Genomic DNA, 24,362 nt, shown 5'->3' on the forward strand with positions numbered 1-24,362 from the left:
ATCTGTCGGTCTGAGTGGAAGTTGAGGGGAAGCATCCCTGTGCCCACCGCTTCCTGTGCCAACCGTAACCATTACTCACTGAAATGATCTTCTTCCCCTTTAGGTATCCCTCCAGCCAGCGGCACTGGCACGCTGCAGATTTATCTAATTGACATCAACGATAATGCTCCCGAGCTCCTGCCAAAAGAGGCACAGATCTGTGAAAAGCCAAACCTGAATGTCATCAACATCACAGCCGCTGATGCTGACATCGATCCAAATGTTGGACCCTTTGTCTTCGAGCTGCCAAGTGTGCCATCTGCCATCAGAAAGAACTGGACCATTACGCGGCTAAATGGTAAACTGGGCAGGCAGCTCTGATGGCATTTGGAACTCGGTGCACTTGCAAGCTGCAGAGGGACTGGCCTTCAAACTTTCAAAAACTTTTGTTTTGTTCCTCCCCTCTCCTGATCCCCTTTTGATTTATTTGTCAAAGTCCACATTCTGGGTGACGTTATAAGCAAGACAGTTCATGAGATCAGGCCTTGAGCGAGAACATCCAACATTTTTGTTGGTGCTCCAGCTTCCCCACCCTCCAGGTTTTCATGCAATTCATGATTACGCACCGTTATCAGAACTGAACGGGGGATAAATCATCTGTAATAGACCAGGGGGAAAGCTATTATCAGTCTTCCTTATGTTCCATTTTTATTGTCATGAGCCACAATCAGGATCAATGATCATTCTTCCAGCCCTAATTGCATAAAAGTAATCTTTTTCTACTTTAGCGTAAAGTTGAGATAGTGGAGATTACTAGGACAATAGGGAAGTGGAGAAGGATGTCTCAATCAGCTGTAATTGGGCTCTTAATAATAATAATAATAATGCTCAGTTTATATACCTCTGTTCAGGACAACTAAAACCCACTTAGAGCAGTTTAAAAAGTGTGTTATTATTATACTTACACGACAATCACCCTGTGAAGTGGGTGAGGCTGAGAGAGCTCCGAGAAGCTGCGACTGACTCAAGGTCACCCAGCTGGCTTCAAGCGGAGGAGTGGGGAATCAAACCCAGCTCTCCAGGTTAGAGTCCTGCCAAGCAGTGACTACCGTATGATAGAACGAGGCCTGTGGCACCTCAACCACAAGTTCTACTGAGCTACAAGGCCAAACTTGCCCAAAAAATCATTGCCTGATATCCATGCTTGATATAATAATAACATACTTTGTAAACCACTCTGAGTGGGTGTTAACTTGCCTTGAAGGGCGGTATATAAATCGAATGTTGTTGTTGCTGCTGCTATTGTTATTTATTGTGCATAAATTATTATTATTATTATTATTATTATTATTATTATTACTACTACTTCGATTTATAAACCGCCCATCCTCAGGTGCTCTGGGTGGTGAACATCAGTTAAAATCAATAAAAACAAAAAAACAATAATTCTAAAATCAACATACAATAAACAATAATAAAATTAACCAAATACATTAAGGTGCAATGTTGGGGAGAACCCCCCACCCCAAAGGTGGGAGGCCGACATGGCACCACCCCCTTCAACCACCGAATGCCTGGTGGAACAACTCTGAGCCAAGCTACAAGTGACTTTTTTCACGCGTAGAACACTTGATTGTTTTCACAAGTTTTCCTGGGAACTGAAGTCCCAGTGTCCTTCCCCTCTCTGTTAGTATCGCTGCCTGAAGAGCCAGAGAAAGCCAGCGGCAGCAGCAGCTTTTGCAAATCCAGAGCAGCTCCCCGGGAGCAAGACGCCCAGGGAGAAAGCTGCAGCTGCCCACCCCCAAAGATCATTGAGAGCAGGCTTGTGACTGGAGGAACGATTTGCAAAAGCTGCTGCTGCAGCCGGCTTTCTCTGGCTCTTCAGGCAGCGATTCTATCAGAGAGGGGAAGGACACTGGAACTTCAGTTCCCAGGAAAACTTGTGAAAACGATCAAGTGTTCTACGTGTGAAAAAAGTCACTTGTAGCTTGACTCTCTGTCTTACAGGCCCAGTGGAACAATATGTCCCGCTGAGCCCGGGTCTCTATTGACAGAGCATTCCACCAGGCTGGGGCCAGGACTGAAAAGGCCCTGGCCCTGGTTGAAGCAAGGTGGGCTTCCTTAGGGCCGGGGACCACCAGTAAACATTTATCCACTGATTGAAGCGGTTTCCGGGGAACATACAGGGAGAGGCGATCCCGAAGATATGCCGGTCCCAACCCAAATCTCTTCTGCAACCCCACTCCTAATCTAGGCAGCCCCTCTTGAACCTGGCAGCACACATTTTACTTTAGTATCCTACTCTGGCTAACAGAACTCGCAGCAAGAGGAGGTAGGCATGCCTCCTTTGCCTCATTGCAAGGCACTGTCCCTTATTTAGTATTAAAATGTAGCCTTCCTTTTCAAGTTAAGAAGGAACGAAGTTTGTTCCCTTGATTTCCCTGGTAGCGTACAGCCAACAATGGAAGATCGGACTGTTCTGACCTAACCAAGATGTCATTTTTGTATGGGTCTCACAATGTGTTCCTTATTTTGCACTTTTTTATGCAACATCCTTTATAAGAAATGGTAGAGCCATGGTAGCATTGGGAACATGCAGAAAGCATGTACAGCGGGAAAATGGCTGGATTGGGCAACTAGATTCTCATCCTTACATAGAATCACAGAATCATAGTCTTGGAAGGGGTCTTACAGACCATCTAGTCCAATCTCCTGCCCAATGCAGGAACAGCCTGAAGCATCCCTGGCGAGTATTCGGCCAGCCACTCCATGAAGACTGCCAATGAGGGGGAACTCACACATCTCTAGGCAGCCAATTCCACTGCTGGATTATTCTAATCATGAAGACATCTTTCCTAACGCCCAGCTGGTACCTTCCTTCCTATAGCTTAAACCCATTGTTTCAAGTCCTATCCTCTGCTGCCAACAGGAACAGCTCCCTTCTCTAAGTGACAGCCTTTTAAATACTTAAAGAGTGCAGTCATGTCTCCCCTCAACCTCCTCTTCTCCAAACTGAACATTCCCAGGCCCCTCAGTCTTCCCTCGTAGGGCTTGGTCTCCAGGCCCCATCCTGGTTGCTCTCCTCTGAACCCGTTCCAATTTGTCCATGTCCTTTTTGAAGCAAGGCCTCCAGAACGGCACACGTTACTCCAGGTGCGGCATAGACCCCAATCCATTCAAAGTTGCGCTTACTTCCCATTGTAATCAGCAAGTCAGTCATGGCTAAGGGTCGCACTACAAGTGACGAATGGCTCTTGCCTGGCAAGTGAACAGACTCACGTGTATTCCTCCCTGTTCACTTGCCATTCCCTTGCACTCCATTTGATCAAGTGGAGCGCAAGTGAATGGCAAGTGAACAGGGAGGAGTACACGTGAGTCTGTTCACTTGCCAGGCAAGAGCCATTCGTCACTTGTAGTGCGACCCTAATACAGTAGTCCTATCAACCTGGATAGGCCAGGCAAGCCCGATCTCATCAGATCTTGAAAGCTAAGCAGGATCAACCGTGGTTATTACTTGAATTGGAGGAAGCCCAGGGTCATAAGCAATGGCAAACCAACACTGAACGCCCCTTGCTTTGAAAGCCCTACAAGATTGCTATAATTCGGCTGTGACAGCCTCCCAAAAAGTATGTTTAGCTGCAACTAAGGGCCAAGCTACAAGTGACGAATGACACTTGAACAGCAAGTGGATTGAGTGGAGGGCAAGTGAACAGGGAGAAATAAACTTGCTGTTCAAGTGTCATTTGTCACTTGTAGCTTGGCCCTCATTCTCTTTTAACACAGAGGAACTCCCCTCTTAGTAAATGTGCCTCAGATTAAACCATGAGGCTGTGGTTCTGTGCACAGGTATTTGGAAATAAGTCCTATTGAACAAAGCAGGATTCACATTCATAACTTCCGGTTGTAAATTGCTCTAGGTTGGGGATGCAGAACTCCCCTACTATGTGATTACTTCTTGTTGAACTGCTTAGCTGAACTCTCCTCTCCTTAAAGCCATTGCCTTGCCCTCTGCAGCAGCAGAGAATGAGTCTTTGCCTTCTTCCATGTGACAGACATTTCACATGACCATGTTCTCCTTGGTCTTTTCTAGGCAAATCTTCCTTCACAGGGCTTCTGTCCATTTTGATTGCCCTCCTCTGAAGCCATTAAAAAAGGCTTTCCGTTACAGCCATCCTCGTAAGGCTGCCATCAGTGTTTCACCGGTCTCCCTTTTGCTCCCCATAGGTGACTACGCCCAACTCAGCTTACGAATCATGTACTTGGAAGCTGGCGTGTATGACGTGCCAATCATTGTGACAGATTCTGGAAACCCTCCTCTATTTAATATGTCCATCATTAAAGTCAAAGTGTGCCCATGCGATGAGAACGGAGACTGTACCACCATCGGCGCTGTAGCTGCGGCTGGACTGGGAACTGGAGCTATCATCGCCATCTTGATATGTATCATCATTTTACTAAGTAAGTGTGGTGGGCAGCAAACGGTCCCAATGTATAGTTCTGAAGCCTTTCTGCTTCTAGACAAATTGACCACAAACTTCACTGATTTCATTAAATAACTGTCCTGTAACATCACAATTAGGTGCAAGGAACTGCCTTTTTAAAAGTCTCTCTACATGAGACATCTTACATGGGGATGCTCAAGTGTAGGGAGATGCAATGTTAGCCAGGAAGCATAGTTTAAAAAGACAGAGCCGGCAAAGATCACTCCTCAGAGGGTTTGTTAATGTCACCTTCACCTCCCTGAAGGCTCTGTCAATTTCACATCCCCTTAGGGGAGGTGAAGATGAAATCAAAAAACCCTCTGAGGAGTGATCTTTTCCAGCTCTGTCTTTTTAAACTATGCTTCCCGCTTAACTCTGCGTCTCCCTACACTTAAGCATCCCCATGTAAGATGTCTTGTTTAGAGAGACTCTCATTCATAAATCAACAGTCCTGCAGCTGCTACTAGAAGCAGGAACCTTTAGGTGTAAGTGCTCCTTTTCTGCTTGCTTGAGACTGTTTGGTGACCACGTCAATTCAAATGCTGAATAATTACGACAATTTTTCACAGAGAAAATTATGGGCATAAACCAATAAACAAGACGGCTAATATATTGGTCAACAGATCGTTCCGATTGTAACACCAAGCGCAGAGCAATAACTGAGGGGGTTTTGCTTCAAAGCACTTGAGATTTTCAATTAACTAGCAAAGATATCTGCTCAAAAAGAATATACCTTTGAAGTAGATCTAACGATCTCAGGACTTTTATGAACATGTAAGTTATCTTCAACACACAGTTGGCAGATGTAAGAATGAAAAACAACATATCTTAAAATGTATGATTTAAAAAAACATCTTTACCCTGAACTTTCTAATAGTATTTAACAGGATGATGGTTCTAAGTTACACTTAATGTGTACCACAAATGTTCTTAATTAATCAGCTATCTAAACTTTTTAATGGTAGTATATAGCATAATGGCTAGTAATTGTACATGTATCCCCGAGCAGTGATTTTTAAAATGCAATCCATAGACCACCAGAGGCAGGGCCTTTCCTTATAGATATTCTAAGGACCTTTTTGCAAACCAATGAAAGAAAATGCTGAATTCAGGGAAGCCCTGCATGCTTTGATTGGCAGACCAAGTGCCAGCGACAAGAATGTTCACAAACATTCCAACTTCTACCTGCTATCCAGTTCTATTATCCCTTTCCCTTCAGACGTAATTGACTTTGAACTCAAAAGCTGTCCAACCTACCTTACTATCTAGTGGCTGTGACCTAAGAAATTGGGGCGATACATAAACAAACAAACAAATCAGAACACTAGTTTGTAACGGCACATAGTAATTGTTTAAATATGTCAGGATAGTACTGGAATGCAGGGTGGATTCCACACGGCTTACCTGAAGCTGGGATGTTGCGGAACGTTGCGGATCATGCCGGAAAAAACGTGGAAGATCACGCAAAAACATTGCGACGTCGCACAAAATTCACGCGAGAAAACGTGATCTTCCACGTTTTTTCCAGCATGATACGCAACGTTCCGCAATGTCCCAGCTTCAGGTAAGCCGTGTGGAATCCGCCCAGGATTAACTAGGATCCCCGACATTTTGAAGGATGAATTTCTGTTCCATGTCCAAAGAGATCCATGTAAGAGCAGAACTACCTCAGGGCTTGTATCATAGCATCAGTTTCCGATAAGCAGAAAAACTCTTCTATCACTGGAGACCCCCCCCCCCCAATTGCCCCCTATGATCCTTGAGGAACAAAATTTCAGGTTTTTCAGCAGGAGGAGATAGACAGCACAATCCTAAGTGGAGTTACTCCAGTCTAAACCCACTGAAATCAGTGGTCTTAGACTAGAATAACTCTGCTTAGGAGTGCACTGAGAGTTCAGAAAATCCTACTGCACAAGCTGTTCTTCCCTTGCAAATTACATAGGATAGAAGACAGTGTCACGGACAACACAGGGTTGCCACCAAAACCTCCCCCACTCTCCATTTCTAATCTTCTCCTCCCTCCTCGAGTAAAGAGGAGGAATCCTTGTCTGTGTCGTCATGCTATGAGTTTTCCTCCTGCTGCCAACAGCAGCAGATTAGATGGAAATGGGCTGAGAAATTCACAATAGGAAAACATTTCAACACAGCTAAATATTATTTATTTTATGCCATTTATATTCCGCCTTTCTCACTGACACTCAAGGCAGATTACATAGTGTGAGATCAGTACAATCAGTGGCAAGGACAAGGGCAGGCATTTCCATGCAGTGTCAGGAACATTTCCATAAACCATGTCCTTGGGTAAATGAATACAAGTTTACAAAGACATAGCATTAGTAAGGATCCAATATGGGGCTGAAGAATTGCTGAAACGGAACATAATCAATTCTAGGACTTACAGTAAACAACATAAAGCACAGGTAGTGTATAGGAGTACATATTTAAAGCAACAGATAATACGTAAGGCAACATAATGGTGAAGTCTATGGTTCCTAACTCGTTAACGAAACATCTGGGACCCCTTTCCAACAATACTGACCTCTTAGCTGAGAAAAAGGCCTTTTTGAATAATTTAGTTTTGCATCGTTTGCGGAAAGCCAGGAGAGTGGGGGCTCTCCTGACCTCCTCAGGCAGGCCATTCTACAGGATAGGGGCCACCAAGGAGAAAGCCCGCGTATGGGCTGCTGTTGATTTTGCCCATGTGCAGGCTGGCACCTGCAAGAGACCCTGTTCAGATGAGCGAAGCTGCCGTGGAAGAACATAGGGAGGGAGGCAGTCCCGTAAGTATGCTGGACCACATTACTGGGGCTGGGGGAGAGAGATTAGAATAATTTAAACCAGAATTGAAGGTCATTTTGGGCAGCGTCCCTGTGTCAGTTATAATGTGTAGTTCCTTGCTGGAATGACCCCATTTTGAAGATTAAAAAATCCCTTTGTCAAACACACAATCGTCTCCTCTTACCCATGCAAAAGAAGGAGTTATATTTTCAGTGCAAATTTGAAACATGTGCATGTTAATTTTTACAGCGAGGTGACGATAACGAGCAATAAGTACACATCTGCTTTCTAAGATAGTTCAGCATAATAAAGCTTCTTAATGCCAATTTTTAGTATTCTACATAGTAAAAAATTGCATTGGATGTAACGGGAGCGATAACCCAGAAGATGTCTTCCCCTCCCCATTTTTTTCCTGCTCTACGTATAAATCAAAGTCTAAAGTATGATTTAAACACTTGAGAAAATTCTGTTGACTGAAATTAACTACCGCTGAAAGACATTTGATTTAGGAGAATCCTTTTTTCCATCTTCAAATCCATTATCCCATTCTAAATTATGGGTTTTATTACAAACGCATATTTTTTACATTCATTGTCATTCTAATTGACTTTTTAATGTTCAGCAGATACCCTAGGCTTATATTGGTAGTGAAAAATGGAATTTGGGATAGGAAGACCTTTTCCACTTACATTGTCACTTTCAGCTTTTTGGAAGTTTTGTTGTTGTTTTTTTAAAAAATAGCCCTTTTTCAAGCAAAAGCTGGTGGTGGGCTTTGTCACCCACAGTTCCAGTTCAAGGTATTTTGCCAGCCCAAGCAAGGCACCCTCTTTGTTTCCTCCCATGCTGCCTGCAAGACAAACATGGCTACAGGTTCTTGGTGTGGGTCCATCGACCAGCAGTGGTACTTATCCAGGAGGCAATGTCTGTTGTCTCTCGAGCCACTGATGGTCAGGAATGAATGGAGCCCCTCTGTGAGTCTCTCTGCACGATACTTTTGACACATGTTCTTTCATGTCAGGAGATGCAATGTTGGCTGGGAAGCATAGTTTTGAAAGACAGAGCCGGCAGAGATTGCTCTGGAGATGATGGATTCTCTCACAGCCCTCCGCTGCCTCTGGCATCTCCCCTTCTGGAGCCTTTGCCCTGCTGAGGCTCACTTAATTCAAAGTTTTAAGCAGTGAAGTTCCAGAAGGGCAGACAGTCCAGCATGCTAGAGGTGGTGGAGGGCTGTGAGAGATTCTGTCCCCTCTGGAGTGATCTCCGCCAACTATCTTACGAAACTTTGCTTCCTGGCTAATATTGCATCTTCAGGCACTTTATGGACATGCGCGCTGGTGTCTTGAGCAGAGATACTCTGAGCTAAGCTACAAGAATTACACGAGGACGCGCATGTGAAGAGAGTTGCAATGTTAGCCGGGAAGCTGAGTTTTAAAAGACAGATTGGAAGGCTCTGTCCATTTCCCCTCTCTACAGAGTCGGCAAAGATCACTCCTCAGAGTGTTTGCTAATTTCCTCCCAAAGGCTCTGTCAGTTTCACCTCCCCTTCTAGGAGGTGAAGAGGAAATAAATAAACTCTCCGAGGAATGAGCTTTGCTGGCTCTGTAGAGAGGGGAAATTGACAGAACCTTCCAATCGCTTTTAAAACTAAGTTTCCCGGCTAATATTGCAACTTCCTTCACATGAGCATCCTTGTGTAATTCATCTCTTGTAGTATAGCTCTCTGTGTCATACTGTCCTGAGCAGAGGTTCGGGTGTCTTGGAAGGACAACTAGTCCCTGGCGACACAGCCCTGCCCTAACCTAACTGCCATGGTAGGTTTGTGCTGAACTGGGAATTCTGTATACATAGTGCTTGTGGATTTGCATGAGAAAGATAAAAGCGGACAAGGGTGTTGCGGGGGGGGGGGGGGAGAAACCCAACCTGAAAATCAAATCAGGAACCAAAAGGTTGAGCAACAAAAAGATAAGATTGCAACTATTTATTTCACAGTACACAGAATTTTAGGATTAAAAATGACATATATAGGATCCAATTAAAAACTCAGATCATAATAGACTGCAGAACCAAAAGACCCAATATACATGTGTAACCATTACTGTGATTCTCTGTTATTAAATGTGCAGCTTCATTTTGTTGCTATATACGATGTTCTGAGTTTTTAATAGGATCCTCTATATGTCGTTTTTAATCTTAAATTTCTGTGCACTGTGTAATAAATAGTTGTATCTTTTTGTGTTGTTGTTGTTGCTCAACTTATGGGTGCTTGGCATGCGGAAGTGCATTCCAGCACACATCCACTTTGCAAGATGCAATCAGATAGCAGTCCCCGTTCACCTGATGTGGTTAGAGATGCGCATTTCCATCCCTTCTAAAATAGAATGCGCATCCTCGACTTCTGTCCTGAGTTACATCCAGATGGTTGCATGCAACTGGGCCCGTATAAGATGCCAAGATTTTAGCCTGTCTAGGAGTCATCACCAATAAGGGTCAAATCAGACATTGCCAGGTCCTCATGTCCCCCCACATGGCCATCACATGTCTGTCCATCAAGCGTGCACTGGGAGCTTTATGCTCAGAACTTAATTCCCGATCATGCAAGGGCCTGGTTCGGATTCGGACTGTGGTGTGTGAGAAGGTCTTTAAGCTTTTCCCTTGCACCCTTCTGCTGACTGAAAATGGTCTTAAGGATCCACCATCTTGTTCCACTGGGGGCAGCATGTGCACTGGTGGGCTACACATAAGTTTCTCCAAGAAGGCAAATAGTGGCTCTCTGGGACTATTTCAAGTTTGGAAAATTGTGCAGGGGGGGAGCTGAGCTCCCACTCATCCCATGGCCGATGGCCCTAGTCTGTACTGAATCCTGTGCTCCTGGGATAGGGTTACCAATAGGGTTCCCAGAGGCCCACCGGTGGCAGGCAAACTCCTGGGGATTTGCCCCCTCGTCCGCTGATCGCTCCGCAATTGGTGGGAGGGGGCAAACTCCCAGAGCTTGCCCACCACTGGCAGGCACCTCAGGAGCATGCACATGGCGCATGCTCCCACCTGGCATGGCAGCATCACTTCTGTAAGTGATGTTGTCGCACCAGCCGTGGGAGTATCCCCGTGTTCCATTTGGAGCCAATGTGGGCCCAAACCGGCTGAATTTGAGCCATGCAGAGCATGGGAGTGCTCTCACAGCCAGCGCAACGACTTCACTTATGGAAGTGACGATGCTGTGCACACAGCATAGTGATGTCACTTCCAGAAGTGACGTCATCATGCTGCCACTGGAGCACACACGCAAAGATTTGAACTGGGGCAGACAAAGGTAAGAGTCCAAGCCCTCCTGGTGGGAAGCTAGTGAGACCTGGCAACTCTAGTCACCAACTCCAACTCGGGAAATGCCTGGAGATTTGAGGGCAGTGCCCAGGAAGGGCATAAGCTCAGCAAGGATGTCATGCCATAGAGTCCACCGTCCAAAGCTGCCGTTTCCTCCAGGGGAACTGATCTCGTCAATCATTTGTAATTTCAGGAAAGCTCCAGGCCCAACTGGAAGTTGGCAGGCCTAGTGGTGATCAATGATGAAGGGAAATGGAGTGAGGGACAGAAACTGAGTTCTGGAAAGGGAGTGATAGACGGGAAGTGAATTCTGTACATGGAACTTGCAGCACAGTTTTGACTGCCGGGAATAACATGAGGAAAACGTAACGTGTAGTTCGGCCCTTAGCTTGACTTAAAATCATCGAGTAGCAAGTACTAAGGAAAATCAAGTGATTTAAAATCATAGCAAGTGCTCCCTTGCAACAAGACAGTTCTTTCGGTTGCCAACCTCCACATGGGGACAAAGAGAGCTCCTGGAACTACACATTTTTATTTATTTATTTACGTCATTTATAGTCTGCCTTTCTCACTGAGACTTACGCCTTTCTCATTGAGACTTTCTCACTGAGACTTACACAGTATGAGGTTAGTACAATCAGTATCAAGTAAGTACCTTTCAATACAATACCATAAGGTAAAACATATACAAGTTTAAAGACATAGCATTAGCAAGGATCCAAGACGTAGTAGAGATACTGAAGCAAAACATAATCAATTCTAGGACTCACATTAGACAGCATGGAGCGATGGTTGTACGTAGGCGCACATATTTAAAGCAGCAGATCATATATGAGGCAAAAATGGTGATGAAGTCTACGATCCCCAGCTTGTTAGTGAAGCACCGGAGACCCCATCCCTACAATGCAGCCCTCCCATTTGAGTAAAAAGCCTTTTGGAATAGTTCAGTTTTGCAGACTAATGATTGCCAGACTACAAAGATCAGTTTCCCTGGAGAAAATAGATCCAGAGGAGTTAGCCGTGTTAGTCTGTAGCAGGGCTTTTTTCCTGGGAAAAGAGGTGGTGGAACTCAGTGGGTTACCCTCGGAGAAAATGGTCACATGGCTGTTGGCCCTGCCCCCTGATCTCCAGACAGAGGGGAGTTGAGATTGTCCTCCACGTCACCGGCGCAGAGGTCAATCTCAACTCCCCTCTGTCTGGAGATCAGGGGGCGGGGGCACCAGCCATGTGACCATTTTCAAGAGGTTCCAGAACTCCGTTCCACCATGTTCCTGCTGAAAAAAAGCCCTGGTCTGTAGTAGCAAAATAGAAAAGAGTCCAGTAACACCTTTAAGACTAGCCCACTTTACTGTAGCATAAGCTTTCGAGAACCACAGTTCTCTTCGTCAGATGCCTGGAGAAAATGTAAGGGTAGAAATTATTCCTCACCGGAGAAAATGGAGGATTGGACAGTATATCTCACAAAAGTCCTCCCTTTCCCAAACCCCGCCTTTCCCAGGTTCCACCCCCAAATCTCCAGGAATTTCCCAACTTAGAGCTAGCAACTCTAATATCCAGGGAGAGTATAATACCATAGATGCAGAGGAGTTAGCCGTGTTAGTCTGTAGTAGCAAAAACAAAAAGAGTCCAGTAGCACCTTTAAGACTAACCAACTTTATTGTAGAATGAGCTTTCGAGAATCACAGTTCTCTTCGGCAGATGCAGAAGCCCTGGGTGGAAGACCTCTCCTTGCCTACAGACAGCCACCCAACCTGAAACGACTTCTCACTTACAATCATGAATCGGCTAGCAGAGTCACCAAAACAGGTACCAGGCCCTGCAACAGACCCAGATGCCAGCTCTGCCCTTATATCTACCCAGGAAATACAATTACAGGACCCAATGGCATCAATTACACAGTCTCTGGCTCTTACAACTGCTCATCTTCCAATGTGATATATGCCCTCATGTGCCAACAATGTCCATCTGCTCTGTACGTTGGACAAACCAGCCAACCTCTGCGCAAAAGAATAAATGGACACAAATCTGACATTAAAAATGGCAACATCCAGAAACCAGTGGGAGAACACTTCAATCTACCAGGACATTCCATCAAGGACTTAAAGGTCACTGTAGTTCAACAGAAACCTTTCAAAAACAAAATCCAACAGGAAGCGGCTGAATTGGAATTCATATGTAAATTTGACTCAGTCAAGCTGGGATTGAATAGAGACGATGAACGGTTATCTCATTATCAGAAGTAACTGACTTCCTTAACAGAAGCAAACTGATCTCCATATCAGAAGCTACTGTTTGCATCTACTCCGCCCTCCCCTCTCCACCTATATATCTGACCAGTTTCTTCTTGCCCTCCATGCATCTGACGAAGAGAACTGTGATTCTCGAAAGCTTACAATAAAGTTGGTTAGTCTTAAAGGTGCTACTGGACTCTTTTTGTTTATATAATACCATAGAGTCCAGCCTCCAAAACAGCCACTTTCTCTGCAGCCTGGAGATCATTGGTCATTCCAAGAAATCTCCAGGCCCTGTCTAGAGGTTGACAGTTCTAGTGGTGATCACTGATCAAGGGGAAGAGATCTTCCCCTTCCCCTGACCAAGAGAGAGATCTTGGAGTCATGATAGATAACTCACTAAAAACGTCAGCACAGTGTGCGACTGCCATAAAAAAAGCTAATGCTATGCTAGGGGTTATTAGGAAAGGGATTGAAAACAAATCAGCCGGTATCATAATGCCTCTGTATAAATCGATGGTGAGGCCTCATTTGGAGTACTGTGTACAGTTCTGGTCGCCACACCTTAAAAAAGATATCATAGCACTGGAAAAAGTACAGAGAAGGGCAACTAAAATGATTAAAGGGTTGGAACACTTTCCCTATGAGGAAAGATTGAGGCGCTTGGGGCTCTTTAGCCTGGAGAAAAGATGACTGAGGGGAGACATGATAGAGGTTTACAAGATAATGCACGGGTTAGAGAAGGTAGAGAAAGATGTGTTTTTCTCCCTTTCTCACAATACAAGAACTCGTGGGCACTCTATGAAATTATTGAGCAGTCGGGTTAGAACAGATAGAAGAAAATACTACTTTACACAAAGGGTGATAAACACATGGAATTCGTTGCCACAGGAGGTGGTGGCAGCTACAAGCATTGCCAGCTTCAAGAGGGGACTGGACAAATATATGGAGCAGAGGTCCATCAGTGGCTATTAGCCACAGGAGATAGATGGTATTCTCTTTGTGGGGAGGTGGTGCTCTGTTGTCTTGGTGCTGGAAGGAAGGCAGTGGGAGGGCTTCTGGTGTCCTGGCCTCACTGACAGTCCTTTAGATGGCACTGGATTTCTAGCCACTGTGTGTGACAGAATGTTGGACTGGATGGGCCACTGGCCTGATCCAACATGGCTTTGCTTATGTTCTTATGTTCTTATGGGAAATGTAGTGACAGAGGGAAATGTGAGGTTACAGTAGAGAAGACCCCTGTTCCAGCCCAGTGCCACTTTGTGATTACAGAGTGGCATGCCGCACCTAGTACAGCAGCCATGCTAGGTTTTGCTAGCCGGGCAATAGATAACCACTTCTCAAACAACACGAGGAAAGTGGTCCTTAACACAGCAAATATACACGGAGGACCCCGTTCAGAGACACAGTCCTAAGAGACCACTGTATATAAAGTATAAATTTAATATATCAGTGAAAGTGCAAAGTGCAAGAAAATCCCAGTCAGTATCATAGCTGGGGCCATTTCGTAGAAAAAGAGCTGCAGGAACTCATTAGCATAACTCATCATTAGCATTACTCATTAGCATATACTACGCCCCTTGACATCACCAGAAGTGTATCATTAGCATAACTGATTTGCATATGCCACACCCCCTGACATAACCTATCCTGGCTGTTTTAGACCTAATCCTGGCCATTCAGGGCCAAAATTGGGCCCAAAATGGCAAAAAGAGGCTGAAAATGGCCGAAAAGGGGCCCAAAATGGTCAGGATCGGGCCACTGCTGAGTGGGAGACTGATCCACCACCCGTCAGAGGCCCGATCCAGGCCGTTTTGGCACCAATCCAGGCTGAAACAGGCCCAAAATGGCCAAGAGTCAGGTGGGCGGGGCCAACTGACATGTGACCTTTTGGGGGAACTGCCGGAACTGCGTTCCTGCGCATTCCCCCTCAAAATGAGCCCTGATCATAGCTCTTGATAATTGTTCAAAGGTCACTGACCACAATATAACCAATGCCTAATAACAGTGTTCACAATCAGACCATGTTCCAATCACTGTCAATAAATTGTCGCTGAAGAAACAACGCTGGTGAGTTTCACAGTTCCTTCAACATAACCATTTGGTGATCCGAAAAGGAAAGAAAAAAATGGATCACCGAATGGTTATGTTGAAGGAACTGTGAAACTCACCAGCGTTGTTTCTTCAGTGACAATTTATTGACAGTGATTGGGACATTGTCTGATCGTGAACACTGTTATTAGGCATTGGTTATATTGTGGTCAGTGACCTTTGAACAATTATCAAGAGCTATGATATTGAATAGATAACCACTTGCCTGGTTCTGAGATAGCACCTTCATACCACCAGTGCCCTGTCACCAGTAAGGATACTGGGTTCCTTTACCCTTTCCTCAGGGCTGAGCATTGAGAACCACAAAGCCTCCGGCAAACTGGCTCACCGGCCACCGCAGCTTCACTGCAATCTTTAACACACTAGAGGAAGAGCAATACATTGGAGGGGAAAAAATATCTGTGATGAAAGAAGACAATAGATTTCAAGACCACCACATGCAGAGTGGAAACAGGCCTTGCAGCAATAATAGAGCTTTCTGTTCATGCAAGCGCATAAAAAAAGGAGCCAGCTGTATCTGCTATTGACACTTCGAAAGCCTCTTTGTCAAGGTAGCTGTAGAGGCGTTAATGGGACAGTTTTTCTATGAGTGTGATGGGGGGGGAAAGTTGTTGCTGTTGTTGTTTTGTTAAAAAAAAAAACACCCATTATAATATTGTTTTCACACACCAAGCAGTTTGTGTGTTGCAAGAGACAACGACCCCCCCCCCCCAAAAGGGCTTTCATGGTTGGCATAAATAGCTGAACACTTTTGGGGGGGTGGAATCTGTGTTTGGTCAGAGATAAGAGTTGCATTTGTGTTTCATTTTACTCCAGAAACGGCCTGGGGAAAGTGTTAAAGAAATGTCGAGCAATCTGAAAACCGTTTTTTCTTTGCAAGAAAGACGGGAGAGGGGCCAGCTGACATATGGAGGCTGTAATTAGCTGTCCAGTCCTTTCTCTTCACACCAGTGATTTTTTTGTTGAGTAAAATTCTAACAGCACTTGGAAGGCTAAAAAAGAAGGAACACAAAAGCCGACTGTTCCTTCCGGACCACTTTATAAGACAAGCAATGTGGTGTGGTGCTTAGTGTGTTACAGGAGGATCTGGAAGAACCAGGTATGCATCCCTGCTATATCTTGAAGCTTCCTGGATGAGTATTGTCCAGCCTCTCTCTGTCATCCTAACTTACCTCACAGGTTTGTTTTGAGGATAAAATGAAGGGGTACATAGCAACGTATGCAGCGCTGAGCTCCGTGAAGAAAAAGGGTGGGATAAAATTGTAGTAAATAAATATGTGTCTTGTGGTATGAATACTTTGGAATCTTGACAGGCAGAGATTTTCTTCCCTTTCTTCGTTGTCCACTGAATAAAAGTGGAGGCTAAGCTATATGAGGAAATAGAACTGCACAGGGCTCATTTTGAGGGGGAACGCGCAGGAACGCAGTTCCGGCAGTTCCCCAAAGAGGACACATGTCAGGTGGCCCCACCCACCTGATTCTCGGCCATTTTGGGCCTGTTTCAACCTGGGTTGGGCCTCTGACGTGTGGTGGATTACTCTCCTGTTCATCAGCGGCCTGATCCTGACCATTTTGGTCCCCTTTTCAGCCATTTTCAGCCCCTTTTTGCCATTTTGGGCCCAATTTCGGCCCTGAATGGCCAGGATTGGGTCTAAAACAGCCAGGATAAGTGATGGCAGGGCTGTATATGCAAATCAGTTACGCTAATGACACATTACTGGTAATGTCAAGGGGCGTTGCTTATGCTAATGAGTTATGCTAATGAGTTATGCTAATGAGTTCCTCCTTTCTACAAAATGACCCCTGGAACTGCAGGATGGAATCTCCTGTCTCTTCAAAGTTCAGTAGTAGTCTCTGCAGAGGCAGTTTGGATTGATTAAACTCAAAGAGCGGCTGTAACATAGTGGTTAAGTGGTTGGGTTGCAAATCAGCACTCTGCTGGTTCGACTCCCACAACTGCCATGAGTTCAGCAGGTGGCCTTGGGTAAGCCACTCCTTTTAGCCCCAGCTTCTCAGCTGTACTGTGGGGATAATAGTAACACTGACTTTGTTCACTGCTCTGGGTGGACACTAATCTGTCCAGAAGGGCAGTCTATAAGCACACTGTTATTGTTGTTGATGATGATGGCTGTGGTGAACGTGTGGAAAATAAGAGTATTTGTTTGGCTCAGAGACTAGAAGATGGGGGGAGAAATGTGACTAGGCTGTAACTAGGGTTACTGGTCCCATGTGGGAGAAGGAGAGTCCCTGCTCCCAGCCTCTGCCCCTGCCCCCACTCAGGGGGGAGAAGTGCTGCAAATGGGCCCAGGAACTCCAGAGCACATTCCCGTGCACTCTGGAGCTCTTCCTTGTCACACCTGGAATGACGGCATTCCTGGCATGACTAGGAAGGGAAGCCCCCCCCCCCATGCACCCCTCCACAACTCCCTTGGTCTCCAGGTTGAGCTCCAGGAGACCTGGCAACCCTAGCTGTAACATGACTGGCTTCATCAAACACCAAAAATGTAGAGGGAAAAGCCTTATGCTTTGCTGTAGATTTTGGTTGAAATCCACCCCCCGACACTGCTTACCTGGCTGATGGAGAAAAAGGCTGGGGCACACACCTCCCAAGGCGTGCTCCCAGGCAACATGGCACATTTCAGCATGCGGCAGTGGACCGATTTGGGCCCCAAATGGGCCGAATTGGTTTGAAGTTGAAATTAGCCTCCAAAATGGGTTTGGTGGCAAAATTGACTTGCTGTGAAGCACAGAAGCACTCCAGGACCCATCGCACCACTTGGCAGCACTCCTGTGCTCCACAGAGAGCCCATTTCAGCCCCAAATGGGCTGAAATCAGCCCACTGCAGAGTGCAAGAGAACTCCAGGGCCCATCATGCTGGCCCGGCAGCGCTCCTGCGCTTTGCAGCAGGAGCGCTTCCAGAGGCAGCAGAAGGTCTGCACGAAGACATCACTTTCCGGAATGGCATCATCACGCAGCCCAGGAGCATGCACATGCTTTGGGCATATGCGAAGACATCAAAAAAGGTGATTGCCAGGTCTGCTGCCCAGAGGGTAAAGGGGCCTGGCAACCCTAGTGCCACACAGGCATACTCCTCGGGGAGCTGGGATGGGCCAGAGGGCCAAGCTACACATGACGAATGACACTTGAACAGCAAGTGGATTGAGTGGAGGGCAAGTGAACAGGGAGAAATACACTTGCTGTTCAAGTGTCATTCGTCATGTGTAGCTTGGCCCTCAGTCCTCAGTTATATGTGGGGTCAAAGCTAGGTTTATCTGCCTCGTGTTTGAAGTGGCCCAAACAGCACAAAAACAGCAAAGTGGAGAATCTCTTTCCCCAAGGCAGCTTCTGAGGGTGCAAGAGAATGCTAGCTGTTTAATCTCACCCAACTCTCTTTTGGTCAAAACCAGTCTAAGTTCTCGAGCTGGACCAAAGCAGATCTCTAGCTGCACAGCTTGCTTTCTCTCGCTCTACAAAACCCACTCTCTGCAAAGAGTTCAAAGAGGCTCAGATCTGCTTTCCAAGCAAGGCAGCTGAAACACTATCTCCAAGCATTTGTTAATGCGATTTTTGGAAGGGAAAAAAAACTGAAAACCCATAAAAAGGAGGAGAATAAGTCCAAATTGGATTATGTGAACTAATGTTTTATCCAGCCTCTGTTGCATTCCTTCTGAGAGAATCACACATCATTAAAATGAAATTAGTCCAGCTGCAACATCTTGCAGATTTAAAAGGATTTATTCTGCCCAGTGCAGGAAGTGGAATGCCAGAGAAGGCACCAGCCTCCTAACGGTTTTTGCCATCTTGATGTCAGTTCTTGAATGCGTTTGAGATTCAGACCCAATATTTCCAAACACTTTTGTTTCTTTTTTTTAAGATGAAGTGCTTGGGCTGTAGTATCCTGATGTGGTGGGGAGGAAAACGGATGGCATGTCCTACATAATTTGGGGTGATCTCAGTTCATACTTAGTCACCCAAGGATATCTTGTCACACATTATGATTTCCCTAAGCTGAAAAAATGGCCAATTTAGATACCGGATTTCTCGGCGACACTGAAAAGATCTTCATAATGGTGGCAGGGTTCCGATGAAACAATTAGCCTGGCAGCCTGGCATGGGAATGCCTTCCTTAATAAAAATGTCTTCACCTGATGACAAAGCAAAGTCAGTCAAGTGGGCAGCCAAGACTTCCTTTGTGAGAGCTTCTCAAAGGGCAGGTACCACTCCAAAATGGCTCAGTCTTGCTAGTATAAATAAAAGAACACAAAATAAAGCCCTTTTCTCCAATCAGAGGAGTAGGAAAGAATATATTAGTAAAGGCAGGTTTCAAAATTCTTTTGATGTTATTGCAATTCTTTAAGTTACATATAAATTTTTAGTTAAGGGTTCCGGCTATCATCAGGATGTGTCTTTGATATTAACTTTAGCATGGCCAGTATGTTCCAATAAACCTATTTACTAAATAGAGTTACTCCCTTTAAAGTCTTTGAGAACGATGAGTGTTACCTGAATTGGTCTCCTGGCAAGTAAGAAAATTGTGGGGGAATTAGCAAGCAAAGAAGACAGATAAGTGAGAGGTCGGTAACTACAGGATCTTTTTCATCAATTTTTACGGGGTCTCTTCCAGTTATAGCAGATGAGGATGATGCTTAAGTTAAAATAACAATCTTTTATTAGAAGGAAAAATGCATGCACCTACACACAGAAATTCGGAGGAATAACTGGTCTCTCACACACAGAGTCCTAGGAAGCTAGCCAAAAGTTGGGATAGAGAGAGGGGAATAACTATATCTACCTATCCTGAAGAGTAGTCCAGTCCTTGAGAGAAGAGAGTAGCTTCAAACGTCCAGTGTCCTTGGCCAAGAGAGAGCAAGAGGCTTGGGGCAAACCCCAAGGGAACAGCACTTTGGATCCGGTAAGCATGTATGGAGAGAGAGAGGCTTAGGGGAAGTGACCCTAAGGGAGCAGCCAGGAAGTGTGCACAATTTGAATGGGGCCCGGGTACTACTCTTATAGGGTAAAACGTGCCCTATGTGTGAAAGAGAATGCAAATCTTGCCCGGGCTGTGCACAAAAGGGCAGTTTGTTAATGAAGTCCGCTGGAGCTGAGTTGATGAATTTAGTTGGGAATGTACCTTCCCAGGAATGAGTTATAAATACTTATGAATGTTATTTGATTAGCTCCTCAATCAAGGACAGGAGATCTCCTCATGGAAGGAGGGAAAGGAATGTGTTACATGGGGATGACTCTGAGACCTTTGTTGTGCTGGATTCCTTAGGGACTGGGGGGACTGCAAAACTAATCACCATTGATTTTTCCACATTTACATATGGCATTCCATTCATGCCTGGATCTCCTGGGCAGGACTCAGCAACTGTTAGCTGGAATTCCCCTGGCTGCAATCTGAACTGCCATTTTAAATCCAGGGGCCTGGTGATATTTAATATCACAAGTAGCCATATTAAATGGCTATTAAAGATGGTGGAGGCCAGACCAACTGCTTACATGAGCTTAGAAAGGTGTAACTCTTCTTTGGAAATGCACAGCTGCTTACACATTTACTTAATATATTTACTCATTGTTTTTCTCCTGGAAGGGACCATATCACTACAGTCTTGCTTTATCTACATTGACTCCTAATTTGCTTCTAGGCCCACTTCAAGGTGCTGGTGTTGACCTTTAAAGCCCTGCATGGGTTAGGGCAAACATACCATAAGGATCGCCTGCTCTTTCAGGTGTCCCCAACTTCTGCAGTTAAATGGGTAGCAACCCATGAGAGGCCATTCTAAGAGCCAAACTACATGAGATGCTCGCCACATGTTCTTCACGTGTCAGATCCCTTAAGGTCCGCTGGGTATTGTAGTCTTACAAAGAACAGATGCTCAATGCAATTCTCCACTGGGGGGAGAGCAACAGGAGGAATTCTCTCTCCGTCTCTTGCAAAAAGCCTCCGCTCAGGTTTTTGCAAGAGAGGAAGAAGGAGGATTCCTCCCACTGCTCTTCAGTGGAGAATTGCTTCGCAGATTCTCTCTCTCTTGCAAAAAGCCACCCTGGATTTCCTGCCTCCTGTTACATCCACACACACACATACCAGTCCCAAGTTCCTGGAGGAAAACCCAAGCCGAGGCTTTTTGCAAGAGACAGAGAGAGTATCCCTCCCATCGCTTTTCCCCTGACAGAGAATCATATCGAGCGGCTGTTCTTTGTAAGACTACACTATCCAGGGAACCTTGAGGTACCCAACATGCACCTGGGCATCTCGTGTAGTTTCGCTCTCAGTCTTGGCATCAAAATTAAGAATTCCCTCCCAAGCAATATCTGTCTTTTTCTGCTATTGTCTTCCATTAGCAGGTGACGCCTTTATTTTTCTTACATCATTAATACGTGCCATGACAATACAATTTAAATAAAACAAACAGAAAGTAGCCAGTTGTCATTTGGGGCAATCCCGTGGGCCATCTCATTCAAGGGCATGGGCCAAGAGCCCTTCAGTTCACACCTCCAGCTGTGCCCAAGTATATATCTGGACTCAGAAAGAATACAAGAAAAGCACAGCTTAGATACTTCAGCAGGCAGCAATAATGTTCTTCCCGCTATGCCTTCCCTGCTTTGTACTCTATCAGTCCAGTTCCTTCCTCTGACAAAGTGGAAAGTTGTCTGTGAATACTCATTTTAAAATAAACCCAATAGCCTCTTAAAATGTGCTCTTTAAGCCGCTACAGGCTATGCTGGCTTGTCTTCAGATACCAAGGAAGACGTCATTCCCATTCAAATCATGTTTTGTAATGCACTCGGTGTTACACGGTATGCACTTTCATCTCAGCTCATGTGGCTGAAATATGCACGTTGACCGTATTCAGAATTCAGATGCTGCAACTGTGTGCAATGCCCTCAGCCCCTACCGCTGCCTTGATCAAAATGAGCTTTTATCATTGGAGAGATGGCATTTATTTCCCCCATTTGTGGACAACTCAAGATCCAGTGTTCACAACTAAAGTCCATTGATAACCTGGGAAAGGTATAGAATCATAGAGTTGGAAGGGGCAATACAGACCATCTAGTCCAACCCCCTGCCCAGTGCAGGATCAGCCTAAAGCATCTCTGACAAGTATTCATCCAGCCTCTTCTTGAAAACTGCCAGTGAAGGGGAGCTCACCACCTCCCTAGGCAGCTGATTCCACTTTTGAACTACTCTGTGAAAAAATTTTTCCTAACATCCAGCCGGTACCTTTGTGCATGTAATTTAAGTCCATTGCTTCGGGTTCTACCCTCTGCTGCCAACTGGAACAGCTCTTTGCCCTCCTCCAAATGACAGCCTTTCAAATATTTAAAGAGAGCAATCATGTCCCCCCTCAACCTCCTCCAAACTAAACATTCCCAAGGCCCTCAACCTTTGTATTGTCGAAGGCTTTCACGGCCGGAGAACGATGGTTGTTGTGGGTTTTCCGGACTGTATTGCCGTGGTCTTGGCATTGTAGTTCCTGACGTTTCGCCAGCAGCTGTGGCTGGCAACTTCAGAGGTGTAGCGCCAAAAGACAGAGATCTCTCAGTGTCCAAACAGTGTCTCTCAGGACACTGAGAGATCTCTGTCTTTTGGTGCTACACCTCTGAAGATGCCAGCCACAGCTGCTGGCGAAACGTCAGGAACTACAATGCCAAGACCACAGCAATACAGCCCGGAAAACCCACAACAACCCCTCAACCTTTCCTTGTAGGGCTCAGTCTCCAGCCCCCTGATCATCCTCGTCACTCTCCTCTGCGCCCTCTCAATTTTGTCCACATCCTTTTTGAAGTGAGGCCTCTAGAACTGCACACAATACTCCAGGTGTGGCCTGACCAAGGCAGTATAGAGAGGGGGTATGACCCTGCGATTTCAACGCTATGGCCCCTTTGATACAACCCAGGATTGAATTGGCCTTTTTTGCCACCGCATCACACTGACTGCTCATATTTAGTTTACAGTCCACTCTTACCCCAAGATCTTTCACATATACTACCGCCCAGAAGTGTATCCCCCATCCAGTATTTGTGCTTCCCATTTTTGCAGCCCAGATGTAATACTGTGCACTTGTCTTTGTTGAATTGCATCCTATTCACAGCCGCCCACTTCTCCAGAGTATTCAGGTGACGGTCTTGTTGAATTTTAATTCTATCTTCTTGGGTGTTTGCTACTCCTCCCAATTTGGTATCATCAGCAAATTTAATGAGCAGGTGAAGGCTCCTTCCTTACTGCTCTCCTTTTGATGAGGGCACTAGTCCATAGACCATACTTACTCAGCAGACTCTCTTCCGTTATTTTCTTCACAGGCATGGTTTTGCTCTTTGTGGTGTGGATGAAGCGACGGGAAAAAGAGCGGCACACAAAGCAGCTCCTCATTGACCCCGAGGATGATGTACGGGATAATATTCTGAAGTACGACGAAGAAGGAGGGGGAGAAGAAGACCAGGTAAGGAGAGCATCGCCTCTGGGATTCATTCTCAGACCAGCTTCTGATAAGCTTAAACAGTCTTCAGTAACCAAGAGCCATCAGTCTTCCACAAAAACTCTCATCTACACTTCCTCAGCAAGAATATTTTTTTTCATTCAGGCGAAAAAAATTATATACTAATGACTCCAAACTCCTGATGTTTACAATCCCCCCCCCCGCCAAAGTTAAATATAAAGGTATAATTTAGTCTTGGAATTATTGTTCCAGATAATAGTACATGGTGAGACTGGGCTCTTTACAGGTGGCTACTAATAATAACATAACATTTGATTTATATACCGCCCTTCAGGACAAATTAATGCCTACTCAGAGCGGTTTATAATGGGAATCTGCCAAGCCCAGCCGCAATGTATGGACCCCCATACATCATAACTTCTATTATACATGGTAAAAAAGAATAAGACTGAGTGTGACACAGGTCCCAAATATCTGCTAGCTGCAACTGCAGTCTTTGAAACAGTGATAAGAACTGAGGCCGTTTTCATACGGCCACCTGCTTGGAACATCGGGCGAAACTCACAGCATAAAAGTGTCTTCCTAGCGCGATTTCCTGACACAGTCCCATTTAATGGCCCTTTTTCTGGCGTCATCGGGCCATTAAAGGGGATTGTGCCGGGAGATCATGCTAGGAAGATGCTTCATGCTGTGAGTTTGCATGATCTCTCCGTGTGAAAACGGCCTGGGTTTTGATAGATTCTGAAAGTGTAGTATGACTTCCAAATCCCTGTCCTCTCAAGTTTAGTATCCTCTCGAATTCATGTCCAGGCCAAAATGATCCCAGGTGAGGACGAGGTATTCCTAGGATCTAGAGGACTTGGACACTTTTGTGGCAACTCCAGAACAAATAGAGCCCCCCCCCCTTTTCTCTCTGAAGGTAGATAAGATGGCCTACAGAAACCCATAAATGCCACCGCTTATGAAGGGGCAGAGAAACTGGGACAGGAGGTTAAGGAAAATTATGTTATCATCTCACTTT

General features: G+C 45.4%; 1 protein-coding gene across 1 annotated transcript in view; it reads left to right on the top strand.

The window, feature by feature from the left end:
* Positions 1 to 24,362, top strand: part of CDH4 (cadherin 4) — a 466,474-nt gene that overhangs the window by 431,033 nt on the left and 11,079 nt on the right. Inside the window, exons 11-13 of the mRNA XM_054980461.1 lie at positions 104 to 337; positions 4,204 to 4,437; positions 23,205 to 23,344. Of these exons, the coding sequence (XP_054836436.1) occupies positions 104 to 337; positions 4,204 to 4,437; positions 23,205 to 23,344 (608 nt within the window). The remainder of the gene's footprint in view (positions 1 to 103; positions 338 to 4,203; positions 4,438 to 23,204; positions 23,345 to 24,362) is intronic.

Source organism: Eublepharis macularius, chromosome 5, assembly GCF_028583425.1.
Source record: "Eublepharis macularius isolate TG4126 chromosome 5, MPM_Emac_v1.0, whole genome shotgun sequence".
In the NCBI taxonomy this organism is placed as follows: Eukaryota; Metazoa; Chordata; class Lepidosauria; order Squamata; family Eublepharidae; genus Eublepharis; species Eublepharis macularius.